At 57.8% G+C, this 14,076-nt stretch overlaps 1 protein-coding gene across 4 annotated transcripts in view; it reads left to right on the forward strand.

Moving 5' to 3' along the window:
• Positions 1-9,011: 9,011 nt before the first annotated feature.
• Positions 9,012-14,076, forward strand: part of GRM7 (glutamate metabotropic receptor 7) — a 207,159-nt gene continuing 202,094 nt past the window's right edge. For 3 of the 4 annotated variants that reach the window (XR_009487913.1, XM_059856863.1, XM_059856866.1), the window contains exon 1: positions 9,046-9,556. Coding sequence is in view for 3 of the 4 variants with exons in the window: in XM_059856863.1 (XP_059712846.1) it covers positions 9,047-9,556 (510 nt within the window). In the remaining variant the exon portion in view is untranslated. Of the gene's footprint in view, positions 9,557-14,076 lie in introns of all 4 variants that reach the window. The other variant, XM_059856865.1, reaches the window with a different exon arrangement.

Here is a 14,076-nt window from a genome sequence, read left to right on the forward strand (position 1 = left end):
TCACCTACTTCAGGTACAATTCCTGCCCTGGAGCTCCTCTGCTCACCTACCTGAGCACAATTCCTGTCCTGGAGCTCCTCTGCTCACCTATTCCAGGCACAATTCCTGTCTTGGAGCTCCCCTGCTCACCTACTTCAGGTACAATTCCTACCCTGGAGCTCCTCTGCTCACCTACCTGAGCACAATTCCTACCCTGGATCTCCCTTTTCACCCATTCCAGGCACAATTCCTGTCCTGGATCTCCCTTTTCACCCATTCCAGGCACAATTCCTGTCCTGGATCTCCCCTGCTCACCTACTTCAGGTACAATTCCTGCCCTGGAGCTCCTCTGCTCACCTATTCCAGGCACAATTCCTGTCCTGGAGCTCCTCTGCTCACCTACCTGGGCACAATTCCTGCCCTGGAGCTCCTCTGCTCACCTACCTGAGCACAATTCCTGCCCTGGAGCTCCTCTGCTCACCTACCTGAGCACAATTCCTACCCTGGATCTCCCTTTTCACCCATTCCAGGCACAATTCCTGTCCTGGAGCTCCCCTGCTCACCTACTTCAGGTACAATTCCTGCCCTGGAGCTCCCCTGCTCACCTACCTGAGCACAATTCCTACCCTGGATCTCCCTTTTCACCCATTCCAGGCACAATTCCTGTCCTGGAGCTCCTCTGCTCACCTACCTGAGCACAATTCCTACCCTGGAGCTCCCTTTTCACCCATTCCAGGCACAATTCCTGCCCTGGAGCTCCCCTCCAGCCCAGCCCTTTGGAGCTCCTTGGAGGCTCCAGTGCCTGCTGCTCCCCACAGAGAGGGTAAACAGTGACAGGTTTGATTCTGTTCTGTGTAACTCCAGGCTGTTTGGAGCTCCTTTCTCCACTGCAGCTCAAGCCACCAGTCTGGAAAGGTCCCATCCCAGGCTTTCCTGAGAGAGGAAGTTCAACACCTGCCTTTCCCAAAGCCCTAAATGGGCTCAGAAGGATCTGATTTCATCCAGTACAGTAGCGAGGCATCTGGAACAAAACAGTGTTAGAGCAGCTCACAGGTGATGGAGGCGTTCCCAGCCCCTGTAAACTGGTTTTTCTGTGGAAAACACAGTGAGTCTTGAGGAGTCAAAAACTGCTGGGTAGACCCTGAGCCCAGCCCTGTGGTTCTAGACCACATTGTGGTTCTAGACCACATTGCCAGCCCTGGCAGTACCTTGGAGAGGCTTTTCTACATCCAGCATGGTGTGGATGGGTGGAACAACCCCACCAAAGACAGACCCAGCTGTGCCTGGGCCCCAGCAGATGCTGGGATGGGCTGGGATGGGATGGGATGGGATGGGATGGGATGGGATGGGATGGGATGGGATGGGCTGAGCTGCTCCTGGCTGGGCTGGTCCTGGCTGGGCTGGGCTGGGTGGTGCAGCAGGGCTCTGCAGGACCCAGTGCTGGCTCCCCCAGAGATGAACCCCAGGATCCAGAGGCCCAGCAGGTGAGTGCTGAGAGAGGTGAAGCCAGGGGAAATTCATTTCATGGAGTAGGATAGGGCATGAAAGAAAGCCATGGTCAAGCACCAGGAAATGGGGAAGAGGCAGGGCTGTCTGATAGTCAGTGTGTCAGAGCAGAGAATGAAGGTTAAAATCTCCACCCAGAGCCCACAGCAGCAGGAAGGAGCTGTTAGCACTGCCTGGGGACACCAGGCTGTGGATGGCTTTGCCTGAGTTTGCTGTAGATGCACACAGAGCAAAGCCTTGCACAGACCAGGCTTGCTACAAAATGAATGAGGAAGGGCATTAAGGGAGTAAATAAAAGAGATGAGGGAAAGATCTCCACTTGTACAAAATGTGCACAGCCATGAAGGGCCCTTAAAGAAAAAAGTTAAAACTTCATTTACAAAGAGCTCTCCTGACTTGTGTCATAAAATGTTCCAAAACAATCTCATGACTCAATTCCTGCAGCCATTGAAGGAGGAAGAATTACATAAGATCCTTGCTGTTTGCTTTATTTCATGCTTAACTCATATTCTCAATGATTCATTATCAGGATTTGTCAGGGCTAATTAGCAGGGTGCCAGCTGTGATGGGACTGGGTGCCACAGCACCCTCCTGGCTGGGGGCTGCCCTGGGATCTCTGCTCCTGGGAGCAGCAGCCAGTGTTCAGTGCTTGGGCTAAGTGGGCTGGGCTGGCCCAGGAGGGGAAGAGTTTGGTGCCTAAACACAGCAACTGGAGTTTTCTGTAACTCTGTTACAGCAAACAACAAAATCCATCAAGTTCCCAGGATGTTTCCTTTCTCTGCTAAAGTGACCTCTCTCAGTTCAACAAAAATCATCAAATTCCCAAAAGGACTCATTGGACAGCCAGGAAGGTGTGAGTGTGAAAATCTGTGCTTCTGGAAGGTGTCCCTGCCATGGCACAGGGCTGGGACTGGGTGGTCTCTGAGGGCCCTTCCAGCCCAAACCACCTCGGGGCTCTGGGGTCCCTGTCCAGGCTTTTCCTGCTGCTGTGAAACCAGCCCTGGGCTCACACACTGTGGGGGCAGATTCCAGACAGGGCCCTTCTGACCTGCACTAGATAGAGGCAAAGTCATCCCTCAGAGAACCCTGTGCTGCTGGGAGCACCCTGCTACCAAAACCAGAGTCATTAACAGTAATTAACTTCTGGGCAATGGCAGAATACCAGGGACTCATTTGCAGGATTTGCAGGGTGGGTGCTGGCACTGCTGGGCTGTGTCACCGTGGGTGCTGGGCTCTGCAGGGTGGGTGCTGGGCTGTGTCAGGGTGGGTGCTGGCACTGCTGGGCTGTGTCAGGGTGGGTGCTGGCACTGCTGGGCTGTGTCAGGGTGGGTGCTGGGCTCTGCAGGGTGGGTGCTGGCACTGCTGGGCTGTGTCACCGTGGGTGCTGGGCTCTGCAGGGTGGGTGCTGGGCTGTGTCAGGGTGGGTGCTGGCACTGCTGGGCTGTGTCACCGTGGGTGCTGGCACTGCTGGGCTCTGCAGGATGGGTGCTGGCACTGCTGGGCTGTGTCACCGTGGGTGCTGGCACTGCTGGGCTCTGCAGGGTGGGTGCTGGCACTGCTGGGCTGTGTCACCGTGGGTGCTGCCTGCCAGGGAGGTGTTGGGGCAGTTTCAGGGGCTGGCAGGAGCAGCATGCCCCAAGTTTCACAAGGGTGAGTGGTGTGTCCACCTCCCCTGAAGGGGACCAAGTGCCATGCCCTAACCAGGGGCTGGGACAGATGTCACTGCTTAAAGGTATTTTTCAGAAATTCAGAAATATATAAAGCATTTTCTGCCAGCATTCTCTGGGGACAAAAAAAATCTATCAAGTATTTTTAAAGTGTTTTGCTTAAAATTTGGCGAAGCTGTAAAGGACAGAAAAAGGGGTGCTGATGGCAGGGAGGGAAAAGCCTCTCAAGAGCATCCTGAGTGATTCCATCAGCTTTAATGCCACTTTGTCCCTTGGAAGAGTCCAGGCAGCACAGCCAGAAGGGGAGGAGGAGACCTGCCTGAGCTGGCTGGGTCCCTTTATTGTCTGACATTACAACACTATTATTATTTGGAGAAAGCTGTCTTATTTAATTACCCTGAATGTGCAATTCCATCATTTCTAATTCAGCAGTGCAGGAAGATGTTCCAGGCATTAAGCGAATCAAAATATTCTTAGTAAATAAGTTACAGAGAATAATAAGTGTTTGGAAAGGAGAAGTTATTGTTCCCTGTGAGTGGCAGCCAGTTTAATGATTTGGCTGAAGTGCCCATCTAATAGAGCTGCCTGCTCACAAGATTTGTGATCTCCAAGGAGTGCTTGGAAGGTGTCTCCTGTGAAATTGATTGATCCATTCCTCTGGAAGGCCTGCATGGTTTCAGGGCTGGATGGGGCTGCAGGCTGGGAGCTTCCCCTGGGCTCTGGGAACAGCCAGAGCCTCCTGTCCCCGAGGCACAGTGACCCCAGCTCCTGCTCTGAAAGGGGCATTGCTGTGAGGGCACCCAAAAGCTCCTGGGGAGTGCAGGGCCTTCCTCCCCTGCCCTTCTGCTCCTTCCCTGGCTGGGAATGGTGGCACCTGATCCCTGCTCCAGGACTCTTTAACCACGTGCTGCACAACTGAGATCCACCCTCAGATCTCCAGCCCCGTGGTGAGCCTGGCACTGCCAGGTCCAGACTGGATGTCACCAGCTTGGCCTCAGCTCCTCCTCCTCCTCCTCCTCCTCCTCCTCCTCCAGCCAGGGCACAGGAGGCACGGGGCACCTGGGAGGTGGGTTATTTTCAGATGGGAAATAACTCTGTGTGTGATGCTGAGGGCCTCTGAGAGCACCCAAGGAAGGGACTGCTCTCCCCTCGGGATGGCTGAGAGTGGCTCTCAGAGCTGCTCTGCTTTTCCACAGGGTCACACCAGTGCTCAGCAGAGATCAGGCCCAGAGACTTCGTCTAGCACAACGTGTCCATTGCAGTTTTGTCCTGGAAACAATCCATAATGTCTTGTAGATTTAATAACTTCATGTATTTTACAAATTACCATCTATTTATAATTTTAATATATTTTAATATTTTATCATTCAATAAGCTGCAATTGTAAAAGTAATGTTTCCCTTACATAAATAAGGATCTGGGAGGTATCTAAGCGACCATATCCTGGAGGAGAAATTGCTGTCCCCTGTCCTCCCTGGAAACCAGAGCCTCACTGACACCTTCTCTTTGTAAACAGCAGCAACAAAGCCCCGAGTTAAGGATCTGAGCTTTTCACTGGCCTCTGCTCCAGAAATCCATTATTTTCTGAGCAGCAGATAAGCAGGAGCTCTGGCTGCTTTCCCGAGCCTGACTTCACCCAACAAATTAATTGCTTGTACCACGTCCATTACAGTTGTCCAGGCTGACCTCTGCCTGCGTGGCAGCCTCTGCCACATCACCAATATTTGAAGGATTGTTTTATTCCTCCTTCCTGCTGGTCCATCACTCTTTAGGCTGCTTCCACTGCTTGACTGTGATGGGATTTAGTGTCTGCTCTGCCAGCTGCCCAGAAAAAGGCAATGTTTAATTCTACAGCAGCTCTGACAGTGGATCCTCCTGAGATGGAGATCACACCACGCCCTGGAGGGTGCCAGCGATGAGCTCCTTCCTGTCTGGCAAAGTCTTTGCTTATCCAGGAGAAATTTGGCTGAGTCTTAAATTTGACAGGCAAATTAAGAAATGGTTTTGAATATTCTCTTGGATGTGTTTAACCAGTGTTTACTTCTAAACAAATTCTCTTGCTAAAAAGATCAGGCTTGGGTTGGGTTTGTTTGTTGGGTTTGGTTTATCTTTCTGGGGAATTTTTGGTTTGTTCTGTGTTTTTGGGGATTTTTTGGTGGAGCAAACCTCCCCAAGGGGAGATGGAGTGTGTCCCCAGCACTGCAAAGGCTCAGGAATGGGAGGGTGCTGCGGGGGCAGACACAGGTGGGACCCTCTGGGTGCTGGGCACACCTGGAGGGGCAGCAGTGCGTCAGACCCCAGGGCTGAGCTCCCTTGTGTGTCTCTCTCTGGTGAGAAAAGCAGAATTGCTCCACTCTCACCCCAGGGCTCCCAGCCTGTGCAGGGATGAGGGCAGAGCTCCCAAGGCTGAAGGTGCAGGATGTGTTCAGGGTCTGGGAGCTCAGAGTTGTGCTGGGAGCTGGGCTGGGCACACGAGTGACTCCCAGTGAAGTGAAACACAAACTCTCGCTGCAATGACTTCCCCCATTTCCATCTGCTCCTGTCAGGGCCCCATTAAGGACACAAAGGGCTGCTCTCCTGCACCAGCACCCTCCTGAGCCCTTCAGGATTGCCTGCAGCTTTCCTGGGATCGAGCCTACAGGGAAACACTCGTGGCTCTGAGAGGGGGAATGGCCATGAATCAGTTCTGCTCAGGAGCTGCTGAGTGTGACTGTGAGTGCTGGACGTGAGTGTGGCTGTGAGTGCTGGATGTGAGTGCTGGACGTGAGTGCTGGATGTGAGTGTGGCTGTGAGTGCTGGATGTGAGTGTGGCTGTGAGTGCTGGACGTGAGTGTGGCTGTGAGTGCTGGATGTGAGTGCTGGACGTGAGTGTGGCTGTGAGTGCTGGATGTGAGTGCTGGATGCTCTGAGTGTGCCTCTGAGTGTGGAATGCTCTGAGTGTGGCTGTGAGTGCTGGATGTGAGTGCTGAATGCTGAGTGTGGCTGTGAGTGCTGGATGCTCTGAGTGTAGCTGTGAGTGCTGGATGCTCTGAGTGTGGAATGCTCTGAGTGTGGCTCTGAGTGTAGCTGTGAGTGCTGGATGTGAGTGTGGCTGTGAGTGCTGGATGCTGACTGTGGCTGTGTGTGCTGAATGCTGAGTGCTGGATGCTGACTGTGGCTCTGAGGTGGGCTTGGAGGGAGGGGAGGGGTCCTTTAGGTGCAGTGGGACAGGGGATGTTGCTCAGCACAGGTGTGACACACTCTCTGCTGCCTTTAGTCAGGCTGCCTCACCCCAGGTGCTCAGCAAGCCCACGGAATTCACAGCATGACAGGATCTCTTGGTTGGAAGAGGCCTTTCAGATCCTTGAGGCTGATATTTCTCCCAAGGAAAACACAGCAGTGAGAGAAGCACAGGCTGTTATTATATTTAGTTTCCTGTCTGAGAGGGCCAGATTGGGTGTAGGTAGCTCAGAGCAGAGGGGATGGGTTTCAGGTACAAGGAGAAGGAGAGTTCAGCTTCAAGGGCAGGAAACTGCAAAGTGACAAACAGGGTTTTGAGGAGATGTCCAGTGGTCCTTGTCAGCACAGCAGCCAAGGACTCAGCAGGAGTGGGAGAGGGACTGGGCACTCCTATGGACACCAGGAGGACCCAGAGCAGTGATTGCTGTACCAATTTGTGTAATGTCTTTAAAATAATCTTTGATGCTTCAGGGCTTGCACCAATGAAATCGGGAGGAGAATAAAGATATCTGCATATGGTAAAACTCTGTCCTTTCCTTCTGGTTCATCTGCTGCTAATCCCAGATGGGCTACAGGGCTGGGATGGACCCTGGGGCTGCCTTGATCAGCTGTGGCAGGCCCTGTGCTCCTTGGGAACCTGGAGGGGAATCTGGACACTGATTCCTTAGGAAACCAGGGTGTGAGGAAGAGGAGGAGGAAGTGGAGAGCAGATGGGTTTTCTGTGACTTTGAGAAGAAATTTAAGTGATTATATATTAATAACTGCAGATTTGCCCATGAGGTGACTTCCAGCAAAACAATGGGATTTATTAGAAGAAGTGATTTATTTACTTGGAGCACTTGAGGCTCCAATCACAAGAGTCAGAATATTTAATAATAATAATAATAGTAATAATAGTAATAGTAATAATATTAATAAACAGAGGTAAGATTCTGACTGAGGAGCTTTAAGTAGGCAAGAGGTAAATAGGCACCAAAGAGCTCTCCCTGGGTGGAGATGGAAAAGGAGATGGAGCTGATGGGAACAAGGGAGAACTGGGAAGGTGAAGTGATGAGAGGAGTTGGATGTGTGGCCAAGGGAAGGGGATGGGGCTGGTTCAGCTCCACCCCCCTGGGAGTCTGACAGCACTACAGAAAATCTCTGAGGAACTGGGTGGTCCTTCAGGTCCTTCAGATCCCTTCCAACCCCACCTCACCCATTCTGGGGCTGGCAGTGTAAAGGGAGTCACTTTTCTAAGATGTGTGGGTGATCTGAGGGAGGTGAGGCCCTGGCACAGGTGCCCAGAGCAGCTGGGGCTGCCCTGGATTCCTGGCAGTGCCCAAGGCCAGGCTGGACACTGGGGCTGGGAGCACCTGGGACAGTGGGAGGTGTCCCTGCCATGGCAGGGGTGGGATGAGACAATCATTAAGGTCCCTCCAATGCAAACCATCTAACCACTCTGTGATCCTGTGACTGGGCAGGCTCCTGCACACAGGTTCTGCTGGTCCAGAGTGTGTTAGAGGCCATGGCATGAACAGCAGCTACACCTGGTCTGGTATTTATGAAGGAGCAATTAAAGGTTGTCTCCGAAAAATGTGCTTGGGCTGGTGGGAACACGTGAGAGATGCATTCTGCATTAGCTGGAACTGGGAGTGTGCCAGGGCATGGATGTGCTGGTCAGGAGGGAATGGCAACAGGTGGTGTCCCTTTGGGTGTCAGAGTTTTGGAGTAAAGGGAACAAAACCAGGATGTTCCAGCATCCTCGAGATCTGGGTGTGCAGGAGAAAAATGGGTCTGGAGATCTTAAAATAGAACGAGCTCAGCTGCATTTCTTCGGGTTTGGGAGTACGGGGTTACATCCAAACTCCTCCTCCTCCTCCTCACCGCTCCATTGGTACCCACCTCGGCGGGCGGAGATCTCGTTCCCATGGCACAATCCGGATTGATGCTTTGGATGCCCTGGGCTGGCCGGGTGCTCCCGCTGTCCCCGGCTGTCCCTGGCTGTCCCCGGCGGCACTGCCGGGCCCCGCGAGCGGGAGAGCCCGCGGTGCTCTGTTCCCAGCCGGGAGAGCGAGGCGGAGGATGCTGCTGCGGCTGCTGCCGCTGCTCCGGCGGGGCTGAGGAGCATCCCCCGCGCAGCGCCTTTGGCGGGCGCTCCCGAGCCGCGCTGCCCGAGCCCTGCCGCGGGGAGCGGGGTGCGGGGAGCGAGGAGCAGAGTGTGAGGAGCGAGGTGTGGGGTGCGGGGTGCGGGGTGCGGGGAGCAGGGAGCGGGGTGTGGGGAGCAGGGAGCGGGGTGCAGGGAGAGGGGCCGCCGCGTTCCCCCGGTTCCCCCGTCCGCAGCGCGGGTCCGGCACAGCCGCCAGCCCCATCCCCGGCAGGGCGGGCAGGGCCGGGCTCCGTGGCCGTGCCCACGGCGGTGCCCGTGCCCGGGGCCGGCCGGGGCGGTGCGGCGGGCGCTGCGCAGCGGCGGCGGGCGGGGCGGGGGGCGGGCGGGGGGCGGGCGGCCCCGGCCGTTTAAAGCGGCAGCGGCGCGGGGCGCTCCCCAGTGCCGGTGCCGGAGCGCGGCGGGCAGGGCAGGGCAGGGCGGGCGGCAGCGGCCGGACCCGCAGCCCTCCCCCGGCCACCCCATCCCGGCCGGCCCGGCCCCCGGGGAGCGCGGGGCAGCGCCCGGGGGCGGCGGCGGCGGCGGCATCACCATGGGCCGGCCGGGCAGGGTGCTGCGGCTGCTGGCGCTGCTGGAGCTGCCCTGCTGCCTGCTGGAGCTGCTGCTCGGGGAGGCGGCCCGCGGGCAGGAGATGTACGCGCCCCACTCCATCCGGCTGGAGGGGGACATCACCCTGGGCGGCCTCTTCCCCGTGCACGCCAAGGGCCCCCCGAGCTCCCCCTGCGGGGACATCAAGAAGGAGAACGGCATCCACAGGCTGGAGGCGATGCTCTACGCCCTGGACCAGATCAACAGCGACCCGGACCTGCTGCCCAACGTCACGCTGGGCGCCCGCATCCTGGACACCTGCTCCCGGGACACCTACGCGCTGGAGCAGTCCCTCACCTTCGTCCAGGCGCTCATCCAGAAGGACACCTCCGACGTGAGGTGTACCAACGGCGAGCCGCCCGTCTTCGTCAAGCCGGAGAAAGTAGTTGGAGTGATCGGGGCGTCGGGAAGTTCCGTGTCCATTATGGTGGCCAACATCCTCCGGCTGTTCCAGGTAGGGCCGTGCCGCGGGGCTCCGCCGCTCCCGGCTCCCCTTGTGCCTCTCCAGGTGCTCCATCCGCCTCCCTCCGGAGCAGCTGCTTCCCCTCCCCGCCGCCCTCTCCCTTCTCCACGGTGCGTGGCGCTTTCTGGATTTATCGCCCCATTTGCACGAAGCAATGCCTAAGGGAAAAGAGGAAAAAAAAAAAAAAAGGAAGAGAAGAGGCGCTGGTTGCGCTGGGTTTGCGTTAGAGAGAGCCATGGCTCGGCGGGGATGGATGCGGGCGCTCGGCATCCCCGCGGGGCACGGCCGGCACCGCTCCGCGCACGGAATCCCGGCGGTGCGGGCAGGGCTGGCGGGGCCGCGGCCGCCCCGGCCCGGGGGTCCCGGGGGGTCGGGACAGGGTCGGGACAGGGTCAGGAGGGGCTTCCTCGGGCTGAGCCGGGGCTGTGCGGGGCAGCTCCAGCACCCAGCGCCTGCCCGGCTCGGGTCCCGGCTCCCTCCCGAGCCCGGCCGGCCGGAGCGGGGGCAGCGGGGGCGGCTCAGCCTCGGGCTCCGGGGCTCCGGAGGAGCGAGGGATGAGCAGAGCCGGAGGATTAGAGAGCCGTGTGTGTGCGTGTGCGTGTGTGTGCGGGGGAGATGCGCTGCAGCGCTGCCCGTTCTCCCCCTCCTCGCCTCTCCCCCGTTCGCGCTGCGATCGCGCCCGTCTCGCCCCCGGCGCCGCGCCTCGCTGGGTGTCGGGCACGGAGACTTGTCACCCCCGCTCATCTCCTGGCCCAGGGCCGTGCGAGGCCATCTGTCCGGCTCTGGCCGGGGTTGGATCCCCCGGGGCGAGGGGGTGTCCCCCGGGGTTGAGATGTCCCCCCGGGATGAGGGGGGTGTCCCCCCCGGGGCTGGGATGTCCCCCCGGGGCTGGGATGTCCCCCCAGGATGAGGGGGTGTCCCCCCGGGGCTGGGATGTCCCCCCAGGATGAGGGGGTGTCCCCCCGGGGCTGGGATGTCCCCCCGGGATGAGGGGGTGTCCCCCCGGGGCTGGGATGTCCCCTCGGGGCGCCGCTGCAGCCGCCGGGCCCCGCAGCGAGCGCCGGGTGCTCCTCGGCAGCGATCGCGGGTGCGGTGACAGTGACAGAAGCGCCACCAGATGCATCGTGAGCAGCGGAGTTCTCCGCTCCCTGTCCTACGCCTTCGCATGCGGAAGGTGGTGGAGGGATTTTTTTTTTATTTTTGTGCAGCGGGCGGAGAGATCCCCCGCTTTTCCCAGCTGGAAACTTGTGAGGCTTTCACGGCAAACCCGCTCGGTGCTGTAGCAGCCGCCGAGCCTCCCCGCTCCATCTGCCTGCCGGTGCCATCTCCGGCCGAGGCGAGCGGGGCGATGCCGCCCTCGCTCCTCGCTGCCCTGTGCTGTGCCCGGGCATTTCCCTGCTATAACCCCCCCGAGCCGCGTCTTTGCCTCGCTCGCCTCCATCCTGGCAGATCCCGGCGCATGGCTGCGGTGCAGCGCTGAGCCCCGCGGTTCGTGTGCCCTGGCCGTGCCCGCAGAGCAGGCGGCTCCCGCTCCTCTGAGCCCGGAGCCACCCGAGCCGCTCGCGGGGAGCTCCGGGCCGGGTTCAGCGGCTGCCGGCAGCCAGCGGGGTGGAGGAGGCAGCTCTGCCGCTCCAGTTCTCATCCCGCTGCCAGTCCCGGGCACTCCCTGCCGAGATCCAGTTCTGAGGGAAACCGGGGCCCCGGGAGCCTTTAGGGTAATGCCACAGTACCTGCAAAGCCTCTGTGATGCGCTGTGTAGTGGAGTTTGCAGAAAATGAGGTATTTGGACAGTTTCTCCGTGTAGAGATATTTATATAAACTAAATATTTTAATGTATTGTGACTAAGCATCTGTTCAAAATTTCAATTCAACCAGATCATCCAGAAAGCAGGAACTGGCCCATACTGAAGGATTTTACTGAATATCTATTTTACAGCTTGGATGAGCCGCCTTGAAGCAGATCTTTCATGCTGTAAAACTGTTCCCTGTTGTCCTCTCCTCCTTCAAAACACAATTTAGAACATGTTCAGCCACAGAGAAATAGAAAATAACTATTTTAGGAGGAGAAGTGAACCTGTTCAACAGCTAAGTGTCATTGTGTGTGGGTGGATGAGAAGCTCTAAGTTAGTGGAAAGAAGAAAACCAAGTACCAGTCACAAAAAATCTTGTTAACCTCAGAACTCTCTGAAATTCCTGAGTGTGGCAGCCAGCTTCTTTCCCAGGGGTCACTGTGGGTTTTGCTGCCTGGGGCAGTGGGTGAGGGGAGGGTGGATGGCTTTTGAACGTTTACTTGCATGCCCAAACTGGCTTTTCCCTCACATCTGGTAGGTGAAAGCACTGTGGAGGCCCCTGCAAAGAAATCTTAATGGAGTTTCTGCTTCTCTGACAATATCTCTGAAGAGAAGTGTTTGTGCCGTGCCTTGATGCAGGGAGCAATGGGTGTAAATCTGTACATCTACAAATACATAACCCATCCAGAGCACAGCAGGGCCTCCTCAGGCAGCTCCTGGTGCTTCAGGCGCTTCTCCCCAGGAGGGGCCAGGTCCGTGCAGGCTCTTCATCTTCCTCTCTGCATGGGAGGCTGTGCTAGCTGTGCCTGCAGCTCCCTCCCGGCGCAGGGGCTGCGAGCAGCCTCAGCCAAGCCAACAGGTGCAGCAGCAGGGAGAGCCAGGGCTCCTCGGGCTGCAATTCACCCCTGCAGTGACTGCTGCAGGCTCGGTGGGAGCTTTCCCGGGGTGGAAAACGATGGGGGGATCTCCGTGCACTGGGGTTTGCTGTGTGATCAGAGCCCCTCCCCTGCCTCTGCACCTCGCCCCTCACTCAGCCCTGAGATGTTCCTTGGATAAAGGAGCCTGGGAAGAGCTGGGGTGGGAGGTTCCTCCGGGGGTGTGGGGCAGGCACAGAGTGCTGCTGGAGCCCTGCCTCTCCTCGTTCCAGCTGAAGGGGTGGTGCTGATGGAGCCAGGCTGAGACCTGGGGCTGCTCACTGCTCCTGCTGGGTCCCACAGGACGTGTGGGTGGGCACAGGAATTGCCAGAGGGGCAGGATGCCTCGTCAGGCCCCCTCCAGCAGGGCTGCAGAGGGAGCTGAGGAGGGATGGAAGTGCCCAGTGCAAGCTCAGGGTCTGAGGGAGGGGAGGCTGCCCCTGCCCAGGGCTCGGTGGGACCTGCTGGAGGTCCTTGGGTTAAAATCGTGGCTGAGGAGCATCAGCAGTGGCTGGTGAGAGCAGGGCAGAGCCCACCCAGGGCAGGGCTGGATGTCTGAGTGCACAGGAGCTCCTCCAGCTTGGCCACAGCTTCCCCAGGAAGGGGTTGAGGCAGGAGGTGCCTTGGGCTGGGTTCTTTTCCATCTCTGTTCTTTACCTTCACCCCATCCCTCAGGAGGAGTGACAGTGCCACAGCCCTCTGTGAGTGCATCTGGGGCTGTGTCCCACCCCAGCCTGCTGGGAAGGGCTGGGGAGCAGGGCAGGTGTGCCCAGCCAGGGCCTGCCCATGCTGCAGCCCTAGGTGATGCTCTGGAGGGACCAGCCTTGGGCTGCAGCCCTGGGTGATGCTCTGGGGGGACCAACCTCGGGCTGCAGCCCTGGGTGATGCTCTGGAGGGACCAACCTCGGGCTGCAGCCCTGGGTGATGCTCTGGAGGGACCAGCCTCGGGCTGCAGCCCTGGGTGATGATCTGGAGGGACCAGCCTTGGGCTGCAGCCCTGGGTGAGGCTCTGGAGGGACCAGCCTCGGCTGCAGCCCTGGGTGATGCTCTGGGGGGACCAGCCTCGGGCTGCAGCCCTGGGTGAGGCTCTGGGGGGACCAGCCTCGTCTGCAGCCCTGGGTGATGCTCTGGAGGGACCATCCTTGGGCTGCAGCCCTGGGTGATGCTCTGGGGGGACCAGCCTTGGGCTGCAGCCCTGGGTGAGGCTCTGGAGGGACCAGCCTCAGCTGCAGCCCTGGGTGATGCTCTGGAGGGACCAGCCTTGTGCTGCTGGAGTGTGCAGATGGCCCTGCACCAACATTCAAGTGTGTCAAAGGCGGGGATTTCTTTCCAGCACAATTCTATCAGTGCACACCAGCAAATAGCAGCCCGGTCATAAATTAAATATCTCTCCTAAAAATAACGCCAAAATAATTTGGAAAGCTGCTTCCAAATGCACCAGGGAGTTCGGGCAGGATGCTTTTAGGCTGCTGGTTTTGCTTTGGAGAAAATGCTGCTCCTTTGCAGGGTCGTAGCTTCCCCTACAAACAGAACTCCATGATAAAACCATGGCCAGGGTGCTTCAGATCTTCTGGGAGTAGAACCATGCAGTATGGGCAATATCAGCACCCTGACTCCTCTTTTAATGCTGCAAGACTTATTTTTGTGCTCCCTACAGACTTCTCATGACAGCCTTTAATAATGAACAAATTGCTGCTCCAGGTTTGTGTCCTCGGTGGGTGCAATTTGGAAGAGTCAATCAAGAATAATTCAGTTCTTGTCTAAATCCCTGTGGGATTTCAGCAGGGGTGGCTCTGGTGGCCCAGAG

The sequence above is a fragment of the Haemorhous mexicanus genome, chromosome 11 (genome assembly GCF_027477595.1).
Source record: "Haemorhous mexicanus isolate bHaeMex1 chromosome 11, bHaeMex1.pri, whole genome shotgun sequence".
NCBI classification, from domain to species: Eukaryota; Metazoa; Chordata; class Aves; order Passeriformes; family Fringillidae; genus Haemorhous; species Haemorhous mexicanus.